General features: G+C 39.0%; 1 protein-coding gene across 3 annotated transcripts in view; it reads left to right on the plus strand.

The window, feature by feature from the left end:
* The window catches only part of IBTK (inhibitor of Bruton tyrosine kinase), a 55,449-nt gene extending 52,147 nt beyond the window's left edge, over positions 1 to 3,302 (plus strand). For all 3 annotated transcript variants that reach the window (XM_035321329.1, XM_035321330.1, XM_035321331.1), the window contains exons 27-29: positions 228 to 296; positions 404 to 536; positions 1,918 to 3,302. In XM_035321329.1, coding sequence (XP_035177220.1) covers positions 228 to 296; positions 404 to 536; positions 1,918 to 2,043 — 328 coding nt within the window. In that variant the 3' untranslated portion in view covers positions 2,044 to 3,302. The remainder of the gene's footprint in view (positions 1 to 227; positions 297 to 403; positions 537 to 1,917) is intronic.
* The last annotated feature ends 11,573 nt before the right edge of the window (positions 3,303 to 14,875 follow it).

A 14,875-nucleotide genomic window follows, 5' to 3' on the forward strand; every position in this document is an offset into this window, starting at 1 on the left:
TTTAATTAAATCATCCTTATTTCAACCCGTGAGTTGTTCTTTCCTTTACTTCTTCCCCTCCTCATCTGAGGAGGGGGAGTGAGAGAGCGGTTGTGATGTTCAACTGCCTAGCACGGTAAAACCACCACACTGGCTACTTGGAATTTGTAATTTGTAATTTGTTATGATTTAGGAGAATGCTTTGTCAGTGACTTTTACTTTACTTTTTTTTTCCTGCCTTTTTCTAGATGCACCGCTAGAAGTAGCCCAGGTCTGGAAGACCATGCTCTGGATTCTCCGCCGCTAGAGAATCATAAGTAAGGCATAAAGTGGCAAAAACTCTGGAGCTTGTTTTCTGTGTGTTGTGCTGACCTCGTTCCTGATGTTGCTTCATATCATTTGCCTTTTTTTTTTTTTTTTGCAGTCCTTGGTTAGCAACATCACCAACTAATTCTCCTGTGATGGCACCTGTCATGTTTGCAGCTATTGTAGAGGAAGAGCTCCAGCAAGAAGCTGCTCTTATTAGGAGCAGAGAGAAACCTTTGGCTTTGATCCAGGTAAAGCACTAAGTTACTGTGGCTGGGTACACAAGGATTTTACACTGGTTGTTTCAGAGATCAGTTTTTAGGGCTAATTATGTATTGATGCACTCGATATCATTTATATAATAATATTAAATATAATTTAATAATAGCTTCACATCACTGTTTGATGAGGCAGGCCTATATTAAAGTCAAATTGACTATTGAGTCCACAACTGATAAATTCACAGAATCACAAAATGGTTGAAGCTGGAGTCTCTGTAAATTGTCTAGTCCATGTCCTTGCTCATAGCAGGATCAGCTAGAGAAGGTTACTCAAGACTTTTCCCTGATAAGTTTTGAATATCTCCAAGAACGGATGGAGACTCCACACCTTACTGGGAAGCCTGTTCCCGTATCCAACCACTCTCATAGTTGGAAAAAAAAAAGTTTGAATGCAATTTTCTGTATTTCAGTCTGTCACTGGACACCACTGAGATGTCTTACTCAGTCTTCTTTATTCTCTCCCATCAGCTGTTTACACACATTGATGAGATCTCACTGAGTCTTCTCTTCTCCATGCTTAGCAACTGCAGCTCTCTTAGCTTCATGTCACTTGCCAGATTCAACTTCATCTGGGCTTTGGCTTTACTAAATCTGTTCCTGTGTGCTCACGGTGTCTGTGTTTTTCTTCTGGGCCATCTGTCTCTGCTTCCACCTTGTATATGTTTCCTTTTTGTTTCCTTTTTGTTTTTAAGGAGCTCTTTGTTATTGATGCAGCCCTCCTTCCATTCTTGTTTGATTCTTGTTCTGTTCTGTTCATTGACATAGACCATTCTTGAGTTTAGAAGCAGTCATCTTAAAATCAAACAGCTTTTCTGGACTCCTCTTCTTTCAAGGGGCATGTTTTATGATTTTTTTCCAAGCAGATCCTTCATCAGATCATCTGTTCTCTTGAAGGCCTAGGGTTGTGATTCTGCTATTTGTCCCTTCTCTTGATATCCCGAAGTCCGCTGTCTCAAGGTCACTGCAGTCAAGGCTGCCCTTGACCTTACCATCCCTGAACAGTCCTTCCTTGTGTTTGTGTGGCTGAGATCCACCAGTGTCTCCCCTTCATCGACTGATCACCTGCATTAGGAAGTTGTCACCAATGCAAACCTTCTGGAGTGTTTGTGCCCTGCTGTGTTTGCCTTAAGAGCAGATATTAGGGTGGCTTAACTTTCCCGTGAGGACCAGGATGTGCAAACACGAGGCTTCTTTCAGTTGCGTGAAGAAGCCTCGTCTACTATTACTTCCTCTTGAGGAGGTCTGTAGCAGATGTACCCAGGGCCCCCAAAAGCTGTTTGTAACTGTGGTGTAATTACTGTTATAAGTGTAGATCTGGCACTGAAATACATATTCTTTTTTTTCCTTCCAGATTGAGGAGTGTGCTATTCAAGATTTATTAATGCACTATGAAGCTTTTGACAACCCTGACGAATTTGTGACTGTTGAAAGGGCTCCACAGGGACCTATGGCAACACCTATGTGGAACAAGCACTAATTTGTACTGTTCACAGTCCATATTATATGTGCACTTCTGAAATCCTAGTTCTTTCACAAGCAGAATGGGACTGGAAGAACACAAATCATGTAACTTTTGACATCAGCATTAAAAATTGCACATAATCAGTAGGTATTTGGTAGAGAAAATGGAAATAATTTGTTCACTGTGTCCTTTACCCACAGTATATATTGTATGTATGTTTGGAGAGAATTTCTTTAACAAGGCCTATTATTAGTGTCACATGAAGCTGTAGATTGGAAATGTGTTTGCTAATTCAAATTATAAGTTTTTTTTTGTTAAATTCATAGGTGGTTGAAAAGCGAGTGCTTATTTTTGTGATTTTAATGTGGAATTGATTGTGCAGAATTATACTCCTTTAAAGTTTTTTTTTGGTGCGTTATGTTCTTCAGAGCATTCTGGCAAATTGGGAATATGACAAAAAGTTTGTGCTTGAACTTAATGTAAAAGTACAGTTTGATAATGCAGTTTTCCTTAACTTCTGTATGTGAGTACTGGTTCTCTACTGCTGTGGCCAGTACTTCTTACTGTCGTGCTCCACAATGAACCTCTATGCTGTACCTAAGTGCCCAACCATTGCCTGCTCTCAGTTCAGTTGTGCATGTTTTTTTTGACTTCTTGTGAGACTGACCTTTGAGCAGTCAGTTCAGTTGTGAAGTAAAGTACACAGTTGAATGCAACATGGTGGCACTTAATTAGCTCATTTATAGTCTTATTATGGTAAATATGGTACAGTTTTAGCACCACTGTGTTCAAGGTACAATTCACTTGAAGTGCTGAGGAAGTACAAGATCTGTTTGTTCATTGTTAAAGCTATGGGGATGAATGCTTGATTGTGGAATTTGCAAACTCCTAACCTGCAAAGAGTGTCATAGGTGGCTTTCAGTATTGTGTTTTCTGAAGTTCTCTGTGCCTGGTTTAAACAAATTTATATATATATTTAAAGAAAAACAACAACAAAGGATAGCCTTATCTACAATATTCTGTCTAGTTTGTTTAGGTGTGTTTGAACTTCCACTTTTTCAATAGTGTCAGTACTCATGAACTCTGGAAAACTGGAATTGAGAGAGCTACAGAAGATGAATGTGGAGAATTGATCACTGTGTGATAAGAGTTGAATCGTGAAAAAAGCTGTGTAGATATGTCTAATGGTTTCAGGTTAAGCTACACCAAAAATCCCCCATGGAAGTTGTAAACAAATGCAATAAACCATAAATTCTTGATTTACACAAAGTTAATATACTTTTTTTTTGTGCTGTTTATGTATAATCAATGCTCTAGGTAACTGCAGAGTAATATAAAAGTTTCTTCTGTGTATGAAACAAGAACTGTAGGCATTGTGAAGCTACACAGAGCTACACAGAAAATGGAAGATGTAGATGTTAGTTCTGCTTTGAATTCTACTGTTGATTCATTCGATACACTGATGAGGATACGTTCATTAAGTGCTTTGCTTGATGCAGTGCCTTAGGGCCTGCTGAAACTATCCTGAATTAAAAGAAAGCTTATATACTGTGAGAAATAGCTATAAAAGCACCGGCATTTTCCAGATACGAACCCAATTTGTTCTCAAGTGTAAAGTAGTCACTGTATAAAGAACTCACTGGTTCTTTTGGGGATAACTTATACAGTACACATGAAAGCCCAAACAAAAATCTGTTACCTCAACAGATAAAACTGTCTGTGGCAGTGGTAGAACTTTAAATTCTCAGTTGCATACTTCACTTTCATCTAAAACCAATATCACTTTCTGGGATTAATGTGATGTAGGTGTCTATTTTTTTGTATAGACATTATAATCACATCACCATCAAGACTGAGCAGAACGTCTGGAGATTGCTCAGTCTGATGTCCCCTGCCCAAGCAGGCCCAGCTAGAGCAGATTTCCCAGGGCCATGGCCAGTCAGGCTTTGAATTTTTCCAGCAATAGAGACTCCACAAGGTCTCTGGGTAACCTGTTTTATGTTTGACCATCCTCACAGTAAAAAGGCACTTTCACATTTCAACAGAATTTCCTGTATTGCAGTCTGTGCTTTTTGTCTCTTCTTATGTCACTGGGCACCTTTGAGAGGAGTTTCTCCATTTTCTTCCCTGTCCCTCCCCATCACTTATTTATACACGTTAAGATCCCTCTGAACTTTCTCTTCTCTGGGCTGGAGAGACAGCTCTTTCAGTCTCTCCTCATATGTCAGATGCCCCAGTCATTTTTGTGGTCCTTTGCTGGGCTCTCTCCAGTATGTGCAGGCTCAACATGAGAGGCATTTTACCAGATGTCTTCTGAAAAAATATTCAGGGGTATTTTAAGAGTTTTAAAACTCTATTCTATTTATATGTGTTTGATATATAGCACTGGATCTGTATTCATCTAGTGAAATGTGCTGAGACGTGCAGCTCACTTCATTCAGTAGGTAGGTTGCTGTCTGATTTTAATGATCTATGTAAATGTGCCTGTGGACATTATGCTGGCTTCTTCTCTAAATGGATTTTCATATGACCTTTGGAAATTTGATGTCAATCTTTTTGGCAATCCTATTTTTTTTTTTTGTTCTAGCCTATCAGTGTTCTAGTTTATCAGAATTCTTCAGGCCAAAGAAATAAGTATGTTGTATATAAGGAGGAGATTAAAAGTAGAACCGTTAATCTGGTTAGAGATTTTATACATGTCAAGTGAATTAATATTCACAGTTTGATTTCTTCTAGTTATTTTTCCTAGATAAGTTAAAAACGAAATCCCGCAGGGACGCTTTCCTAGGTGTTTTACCTTGATAATACTGTTTTTATACGAAGCAGAAAGTGACAGGCTGAAGTCATAGTTTAAGTCATTGACAGGTATCCATACCCGAAGCTTGCATATAAAGAATCATCACATTTTAGTTGTCTGTGCAGCTGCTCTCTTGCATCCAGTCTACATGAGGAGAATGCTTAGGGTTGAGGGAAGAGTAACCAGAAATTAAATGACCTAATGCATATGCTAGGTTTTCAGCAAGAAATATCTGGCATTTTCTATCTCAGATGCCTAAGTTTGTTTTTTCTTGTAACGTAAAACATGAACTCTATCTTTCATTAGCTCTAACAACATCTAGTCATTTCTGAGCATGTTAACTCCTTTAGCTTGCATCAGAACAGCATCTCTATCAAAACTTGTTGCTAGGTCAAGGGTGGAATTCACAGGTCCGAATGACCATAAGGCACCACGTGAAAGGTTACTGTGAGAAGTGTGTGTGTATGTGTAGCATGTTGGTGTATTTCCAGGAGATACCTTATAGCTAGTTGGCTCAAGAAAAATGAAGCTGGCAAAAGCCTTCTTATGAAATAGTTGCTATATTTCAAAAACCTTCAAAACAACTCTCTTGAGTACATGTAAATGCTTTTCTCTTCCATTATTCATTTATCTCAAACTTCAGTTGCTTTTTTTAAAAAAATATTCAAGGATAAGTAGAACTTCAAAATACTTTAACATTAAAATTGAGACAAAATTGCACCTAATATTCGAATACTGCTGCAGTGTCTTCAGCACTTATTAAAGTCTGCGTCAAGGCATTTTTGAAATGTATAACTTCTCTCCATTGTGTATTGAAATGAAAATGCAGGAAAGGTAGGTGACTTCAGTCAATTAAAGAACCCTTTTGAGCCTTTGTTCCCTAGGAAGAGAGGCTATTTCTAGTGAGTAAATTGAATAGTGCTTTGTTGAATGGAATCTCTATGTAAAGACTGATTTTGTAATTTTTCAAAGAAGAGCATTAACAGAAAATGACTAATCTCACTTGTGTTACAAGTCTGGGTAATACCTTCTTAACGTATGCATTTTAACCTAATTTTTACATGCCCCCTCAGCCCACAATCTTTTAAGTCTTTATTTACAAGTGACAACAGGAAATTTTAGGTACAAATTCCTAATTTTTTTTTTACAAAAGCTCTAGCAAAGCTTTCTGCTGGAAAAGTGAAATTATGGTACTTACTTAAGTATTTTGGGACTTCAAATGGTTTTGGAAATGATTAAAAAAAAAAGTTACTTTGCTCAACTTGAAAATCTCATGTTTTGTTCCTTTATTGCTAAGGGATTGGAGAACGTGATTTCCAATTGAACTCACAACATTGCCTGAAGAAATGCTTACTCCAATGTGTACAATTTAAGTCAGAATGCATCACTGAATTACTAGATCTTGTTCTAAACATAAAAGATTTATACTGGAATGAAGCGACTTCAACCCTGAAGATTTGACTGGTATGATGCTGTCTGAGAATGGGCAAGATTGAGGTGCTACCATTACAAAGACCTTTGCAGGAACAGGGAACTGGTTAGCAAAGCTAAAACTCCACCAAAGAGCCTGTTAGGTTACATGAAGGGAAAATTCTTTCCTCTGCATAATCCAATTCCCTTGACCCTGGGCAAGTGGGGTGTGGATGAGATATCCAAAAGGTGAGTCCCTCGTGTCTGGGGTCTAGAAATCCTGAGAAGGAAGGGACCCTGCATAGCTGCCCAGTTGTGTGCTGGAAGACAGAAATCCTTCTGACCATGGGTTAGTATGGTGAAACCCGAAAGTTCATTGTTAATGCATTTTTATGCCTGCAAATGCTTCAACCCGATGAGAGCGATGTAGATAGTACTTCTACGTCTGCTCTTGAAGGAATGTTAACAGACAGGATCTGTTGATACATTCAAGTTAGTTTTTAGTCTTTCAGTGTAAACTGTCTTAGAAAAACATCTTTCTTCAGTGTTGCAGTGGTGATTCCCATAGGAAGCTGGGTGCCTGCACCTGTACTGGCTGTAGGTGGTGGAACAGCTTGCCTGTTCTCTGATGTGAAACAGGAAGATTAGATTTGTAGTAGTAATTACCATCGATTCTTCAATGGCTCCTTTTGGCTCTTACTCATCTTGTTATCTAAAAGCAGCAGCTTTTCATACAGCAGCTGCAAGAAACTGTGCCTAGCAAAAAAAAACATTCCACTGTCATCGTGTGTGTGTATATGTATATATATGTAAATATATATATTTCCCCCTTGTTACCTGCTTTTAGGTTGAAGTAGCCTAGAATGCTTATGCTCCTTCTGGAATTATTCTTGTAGTGTTGTTTTAGATACCTAACCTTGTGGAAGCAGTTACTAATTGTAGAAGGATGATAAATTCACGACGGTAATATACGTTTTAATGATAACATTTTTGTATATGTTTTATATGATAACATTTTTGTTTTGATATAGCAAAGGAATTCTCTGAGTTCAGTCTCGATTTAAATTAATGCTTTATTGGTGTATAGAATTTAAAATGCATACCATTAAAAAACATTGCAGGCCAATTTTTCCAGTTCTTACATAAGCTTTTCAGATAGCAATGGGAATAACACTGTTAGAAGCCTGATTGTTGTTTTTTGTTGTTGTTGTTATAATTTTGATTGCATGGTACTTCACATGTCAAAAACTGATCAAAAACAGCAATAACACAAAAAGCAAATGTATATAAGACCTTCAGCAGGTCCACAGTATTTGCTCTGAAATAATAATGTAGAGCTAGGAGAAAACCAAGAGTTTACTTATACAAAAAATAATCATTTTCATGAAACATTTTCAAATAAGATAGAAAGCAAGGAAAATTGACCCCAAAGTGTCTTTTATGGTTCTCTATGCTTCCTGCCTTTTTTTTTTTTTTTTTCCTTGCAGTTCCTTGAAAGTTTATTCTAGGGAGATATGGAGAATGCAACAATCCAGAATATACTGAGTTCTCAATCATTTTCTTTTGGTGCTAAGCCATGTACAGATCTACGTCTTCTCCCACTGAAGGGGCGCCTAAGTAGATGAGCCTCAACCTAATCATTTCACCATCCTGTAATTCTGCAGGAATACGTCACATCCACTCTTCAACCAGTGAACCCTGGCCCTAGGGAAACAGCTGCCTGTTCCATAGGCTATGCTGCTCTAGGTGGGAGAATGCCAGGCAGCCTTTGCTTTAAGCACAGGAGCTGTATCTGCTCTGTGAGTCTGTCCATAATATCTGTACACTGGTGAAGTGTTCAAGCTGAAGAGTTCATGAGAATTGCACTGTGAATACGAGCAACTTGCTCCAGCTCACTTCTCAACAGACGTAATGATTCATCAGCTGTTGCTGTCTTGCAGGATGATGAAGCTTTTAGGGTTATTTCCTGTCTACAGGTTTGTTGTGAAGCAGGCCCTACCTCTCTTCTGCTAAATGTCACCGACTGTGGCACAGTTCATTGAGAGAACTGTGCTCGTGCCATCTGCTGACATGGTGCCTGGAACAACCTAGGAAAAAAACAGACAAAATCAACAAACACAAAGACTGCATTAAGCACAAAAGTGTCTTGTTTTCCTTATGGAAATTTCCTTAATTTATGGGTTATTTTGTTTATCCTGCCTTTTAAATGCTATCTTTATTGCAATGGAAGGGGAAATATACATATACATACATATATACATATTTTAAATCCCAGTTCTTTTCTACCTGTGTATATTTTAAGATATTTTCAAGACACACTGCCCACATTCAAGCATGCTGTGAAGATGAAATGAAGCTGTAAGGCTGTGAACACAGCAGGGTTTTGAGGATTCCATCTTTGTCAATGTATTGCACAAAGGGCCGATAGCATCAGGGCTGACGGAGGATGTGTGTGCGTGCGTGTGTGCATAACCAGAGCTCTTTGTCTGATTTGTTTGCACTTGTAAAATCGAATTATTGCATCGCTTCAGCAAACAGAAGTGGTTATCTGTTATCTCCATCTTTATGTACCGAGTAATCTTTTCATTTGATAGTGCAGGCACTAAACCAGCAGACTTTATTTTTCTTAATATACATAAATTGGTAGCAAACCTTTTCATCTGAGCTTTATCTCTGCACTTCACAAAGTAAGGGGACCTGCTGCCAGAAAGGTCTTGTCTGGGCTGCTTGGCCTGGGCAGCTCCTGCTGCTTCCCACCTGACAGAGTCACGGGCCCTTCGCATGCTGGTTGAGCCACAGCTCTCTAATCTTGTAAACTAATATTCTTGTAAAAGAAACATTTGGCAAGCCTGTGATGATCATTATCAGGCAGTTTTAGCGTGGTGATTTCACTTTAAGCAGGGAAGCACAACTGGAGGGACCGGTGGGGATGATCTCCTGGGAGGAAGGCACGGAGATGTGAGGCCTGTGCTGCCTGCCTGGAGGGGCGGCCCACGGCATGGCTGAGGGTGAGCTGCAGAGCCTAAAACTGAGTTGTCCTCTGTGGCTTCCTGGTGACCATATAGAAGAATCTAGTGGAGAAATACCTTGTGAATCCCCAAGATCTCTGTTAGAAAATCTAGGAAGTCTGATCTGAATTTTTAGCAATAAAGTCAAAATTATTCCTAAAAAATTAAGCTGGGGATGGGGATATTAATGGAGAGGGGAAATGGCCAAGCAATACAAATGTAAAATCATAAGCCTGATTTCATCATTTGAGGAGAGAAAAAAAAAAAAAAAAAGTATTTGGTTACTTTTCAAAGCATGTGATGTCACTGGATCCGTGTGAAGTTTCAGAGCAGCCTCAAGGGCTGGGCGGCGATGCGAGTGGACGGGTGGAAACTGCACTCCCAGGGCTCTCTGCTGGCTGATGGCATCAAAAAGGAGGCTTTGGCTGGCTTTGTGAAAACTCAATGTGAATTGCAAGCTGTAATTGTTTATGCTGTCCCATGTTCGTTCTCATCTTACAAACTCCAACTTCTCCTTTCCTAGAAACACTAATTCTAGGATTTACTCAGTCCTTTTCTCCCTCCTCCTTTGCAGCTTTATAATGAGCAGCAATAACTAAGTCACAGTTTTGATAAAGCTTTGGTGGAAAAGGAGATGTGATGATTTATGTGACACTATGCAGAGCAAACTTTTTCTGTGGAGGCTACTGGATATGTTAAAAGTGCACCAGTTGTTGCTGCAGGAGTGGCAAGGCTTTGATGGCAATGAATAAATGTGTATGTGATTTGTTAATTTTATTGTAATTAAAGAGTGGACATAAACAGTACCCAAAGATTCCTGATGTTCCAGTAGGAAAGTCTTCCCTGCATACCTGTTGTTAAACTGTGCAAATTTTACATTGTTCAGAAACTGGAATTACCAATTTAATTTCAGTAATGTCCAAGTGCATATGGCTCTGAAGCTGGATTTAATTTCTCCTGGGATGTGCTTTCATTCATCATATATTTAAAGCATAAGGAAGTCTCCTGCTTTGATGATGAAAAATTTAGTTCATTAAGGGGATGAGATTAAAAATAAATAAAGAATGAGCGATATAGAGTGACATTTACACTAAGCAGAGAAAAGCCTTTATGAAAAAAAAGTATCAAAAACCTACTGGATCAGAGGCAGTATAACTACCTCCTGGCTCTCAAAGGTGTCTTTCTCCTTGTCACCCTAGAGCCTTGGTGTGGTGTCTGCAGTGCTGGATATTTCAAATTAGCTCTGTCAATTTGTGGCTGTCTGAGTAGTTTTCTTCTGAAAGCTCTGATGCTTTCAATCCGAAATACAGGAGGTGCTTGCTGATTCGTGCAGGATGGAGGCAAAGAAATTGAAAGGCACGCTGACATAGCAAGGGGCAGCTTCTGCCCTGGGTGCAGTGGAGTCCATCTTCATCACAACATCATAACCCTAATGTTTTTTGTTGTTGTTTTGTTCAGTGGTGTGCAGGGGTGGTGTAAAGCAATAGATTTTAAAATCCATGTTTCCATGAATCAATTTGTGCTAATGCTCTCAAACCTTGCAGAATGATGAAGTGTTTCTGCACCTGCAAAGTGGCCCTCGGCGCTTGGGCTGAGCACAAACAGGGGGCTTGGAAGTGGAAGTTACACAGCCTTCATGAGGTAGTGGACTTATTTTCTGCTCTTAAATGGATAACAACCAAATATTTCCCTCTTGTTAGTGTTACCTTCATAACAAATGAACTTTTCGGTCCTTGTTTGTATGATACCGTGTTCCTGTAGCTCAGCTGCATTATTTTCATGCACGAGCATATGCATGGGTACATGCACACGCATGCAAATATATCAGGAAAATTCCAGTTGAGATCTCTACCTACTGCAAGCTGAGCCACTACTAGAAATGCCATTGGAATGGAGTGGGCATCCTTAAAGCTACTACAGGTAGTATCAAAATACTTTTGCCATTTGTCAGATACTGAAAGCTGTTAGTCGGCCTTCTCACCCCAAATGAAATTACAGGTGAGAAATTAGAGATATCCTCTCTGGTTAGTGGTTGTGTATTGGCATATAAAGAGTCTCTTCCCACTTCAGCTGAAGGGAAAAATTTGGTTAGCTTAAGAAGGAGTGGGATTGAGTTATGCCTTGCGTTATTACTTGTACACTTATTTTCAGGGAGGGTAATGGGAGCAGGTGTAAACCGCTGGTGATGTCACTCGCTGTTTCATTTTTGTCAGTTCTGACATTTGGGAAGAGAAAGGAACTGCCGCGTGTTTTCCTTCTGCAGATACTACTGAGAGCTCAGAGTAGCTAGAGGGGATGCAGTGGGTAGCACAGGAGACTGAACTCATTGCAGTTAAAAGATTTATCATAGAATAAAAGTTGATGATCTTTTGTTTATTGAAAACTAATTAATCAAAGCCCATTCTGGATGGAGAAAAATTTTATGAATAGATATTTAATATTTCTTTAATTAACTCATTAAAAGTCGCATCACTAAGCTCAGGGTTGGATGTTTGTAATGCAGTATGCTCACATCCAAGAGACTGTGGAATTAGCATTTTGGTTCCCATTCTTGTCTAAATATTTCTAATTTTTAATAGCATCTATTTGGACTTTACTGCTGACAGTGTCATGGTGATTAATTTCAGTTGCTGGATGTTAAATTCCTTTTAGCCTTGTTGAACAGTTCATGGGGAGAGAAGCTAAAGTTTAAGTTTTGTGAAGTTCAAATGTCAGACACAGACAGAAAATGAATCCATAATGCTGCAAAGTCCCACTTCTTTTTTTTTTTTTTTTTTTTTTTTAATTTCCCCTGACCTGCAGCTGGTGCTATGAGTTGTCAGTCTCTCTTTGCCACTCAGCTTGACTTCTGCAAGGACCATGCCCACTGCATCCCCATGTCATCATTAGAATCTGGTAATTCTGGCTTTTCAGGACAGTGTCTCTTTTTATGATACTTCTGTTCTTGATGATCTACTCTACCTTTTACGTAATGCTTTCAAGTTGGCTCAGTTTGTCCCTACAGTTAATGTCTTTATGGGAACAGACAAGGCTTCCTTCCCCTGCAGGCTCAGCCGGACAGAACGATGAATACAAGCACATGGATATCTCTGCTTTATTTTCCTGTCTCCTTCCGACACCAGCCTTAAAACTGTTAAGTGGGATGGCTGGTGCTTTCTATTTGATTGAGAGTTTCATGTTCTTGCTCAGTTGATGCATTTTCATATAGCAGGGTCGCTCATTCTCAGCAGACAGCTAGGTACCTCTCAGTTCCTTTAGTGACGTACTTGTTTTGTTTGTGGTATTTTTGTTAAAAACAACTAAAACCCACAACAAACAAATAACCCTTCCTACCACCCCCTCCTGCCCTTCCACCCAAACCTAGTTATCAACTAAGTGAGAAAACAATGAAAAAAAAAACAACAACCAACCAAACAACAACAAAAAAAAAACAACACCCTTTTTTCCACTGGCTATGCTCCTTCTATGGTAGTTTTTAAAATTCTGGCAAAGCTTTTCTCAAGCAGGCAGTTGTTTCAAGGTGTTCAAGTATTTCTTGATCATCAGTTGATAAGGAAACTGAGGTGCAAACCAGCAAGTCGCTGCCTCTCAGTGGAGCAGTACTTCTGCTGTGCCGGGCTGACTTCACGCTGCGTGCTCATGGCCTTTTCACTCACCGCCTTATTTTTCAGGATGTGGTAGCTGGCTTCCATCTCCTTTCAATACGCAAGTTGCAGCATGCTGAGTTAGTATCTTGTAGAAGATTACTCCATTTGTTGTCCCAGGTGGAGAATGTGCTTGGATGTCTTTGAGTATCAGATAGCTTGAAAACCCCGGTGATTATTGCACTGCTAACACTCAGGATGGGTACCCACAGTAGCATTTTTATTTCTTCAGGGCTGATGAGCAACAAATCTTTCACTTCTGAATTTTTGACTGACTCACCATCTTGCTTTTGTCTTTTATTTGTCTTATATTAAGTTTAGTGCAAGTTAATATATGCACTTTGTTTTTGTTGGAAGGTTTCACTTCTCCTCCACCCTTTATGAAATTTCAATCTTTTAACCTTTTGATGTGTCTAGTAGTTGTTTGAAGATCCCTTTACCATCTTGTACAATTATAATGTACACTATTTGGTACAGGTTTCAGCATGGCACAAACCTTTCTTTTTTTCTCTCTTTGGCTTGTTTCATTTGCTGCTGTTTTTATCTTTATTTTTTATTTTCTTTATTATAAAATATATATAATATAAAAAAATATTATATATATATATTTTTTTTACGGAATGACTCTGTGTAAAGATTATTCTCATTAAGGTTTCTACAGAGCAAGAGCATCACTGGCTTTCTTCTTGTGCTCTCTTTGTATCTTGTACATTTGGTACTGAGTGAGTGCCAATTTATTTTCCATGCTAGTTTATTTTCACTTGCTTGCTGCCTCCTCCTCAGTGTATTGTCTCTGCCTCTGTTTGATTTGTGGCTTGTGTTTGCATGTACGCTTGTTTATCAAGCTGGCTTGATACTCTGGTGTTTGGTAGAGTCTGGATGAGCTTTCTGTGCTTTCATTTCAGCTACTGCCTTTTCCATTTCTGTTACTAATGCCATCTGTTCATCTCTGAAAACTGGGTAATTACATGAGTCAGCCATTTTGTGTAGCTTAGTGAAATATTATTGTGTGGTTCCTTCAGCTTCTTGATTACACTGTTCAAAAAAGTCTTTCATGCATGCCATTTTTTGTGGATTTAAACTGCTTTTGGAGAAATCCCAGGGTTCCCCTCCCTTACCCCCTGCTATCTCCTGGTTTATTTAAATGCTCTGGTGTTATGTAGCAGCATTTTTAAACTGCTGCTCCTTCTTCCACTGTTTGCCTCCCCCTCTCTTTTTATCCCCTCTTTCTGCAATTTCATAGTGTCTGCCATTAGCTAGGGAAAACTTACTTATTAAACGTTTTCCCTGTAAAGTTCATCCGCTTGGAAGCAATTATCAGATCTGCTACCAGATTCTCATTGGTTATATTTTATTTACATATGCCTTTGCAGTATTCATAATGTCTGATTTCATGAGTGATTCTGGGACTTCTGCAATGTTGTATCTAGCTGTATTTCTAGCTTGGATTTATTGTGAAGCCAAAAAACCAATTCTCTCCCCACCACCCCACCCCCTATTTTAGCCCATGTTAAAGATTTTATTTTTAACACAATTTAGAAACTGGATTAAATTTTGCTATCTATTCTGTCCTCTGTAGAAGTCTGTACTACTGCAGTTGGACATGTCTTGGAAACAATTTTCTGTTCCCACAGTATTTTGCTGCTGACAATCCAGCACACTGGACAGTCAAAGCCATTTCAGAAGTACACACACCTGGCAACCCCCCTTGCCTGCTACCCTTTACTATGCTGTCTCACACATATGTTTTCAGTAGTTAGTGCTAATGGTTTTAGTAACTTAATAAAGTTCACGTGAAATGAAATTAAGAGAAGTCAAAGACATTTAAGTGAGATAATGTGAATCAGTAGAGGAACCCTGCCAGCCCACGAAACTAAAACAACCTTTCAGCAACTTCTATTAGAAAATTGCCAGCACCAAGACTGATTCCTGCATCCTGACTCTTGTACGAACCGACATAAATTTGGAGAAAGGAGATCCAGGTTTTT

This window comes from Oxyura jamaicensis, chromosome 3 (genome assembly GCF_011077185.1).
Source record: "Oxyura jamaicensis isolate SHBP4307 breed ruddy duck chromosome 3, BPBGC_Ojam_1.0, whole genome shotgun sequence".
NCBI lineage: Eukaryota > Metazoa > Chordata > Aves > Anseriformes > Anatidae > Oxyura > Oxyura jamaicensis.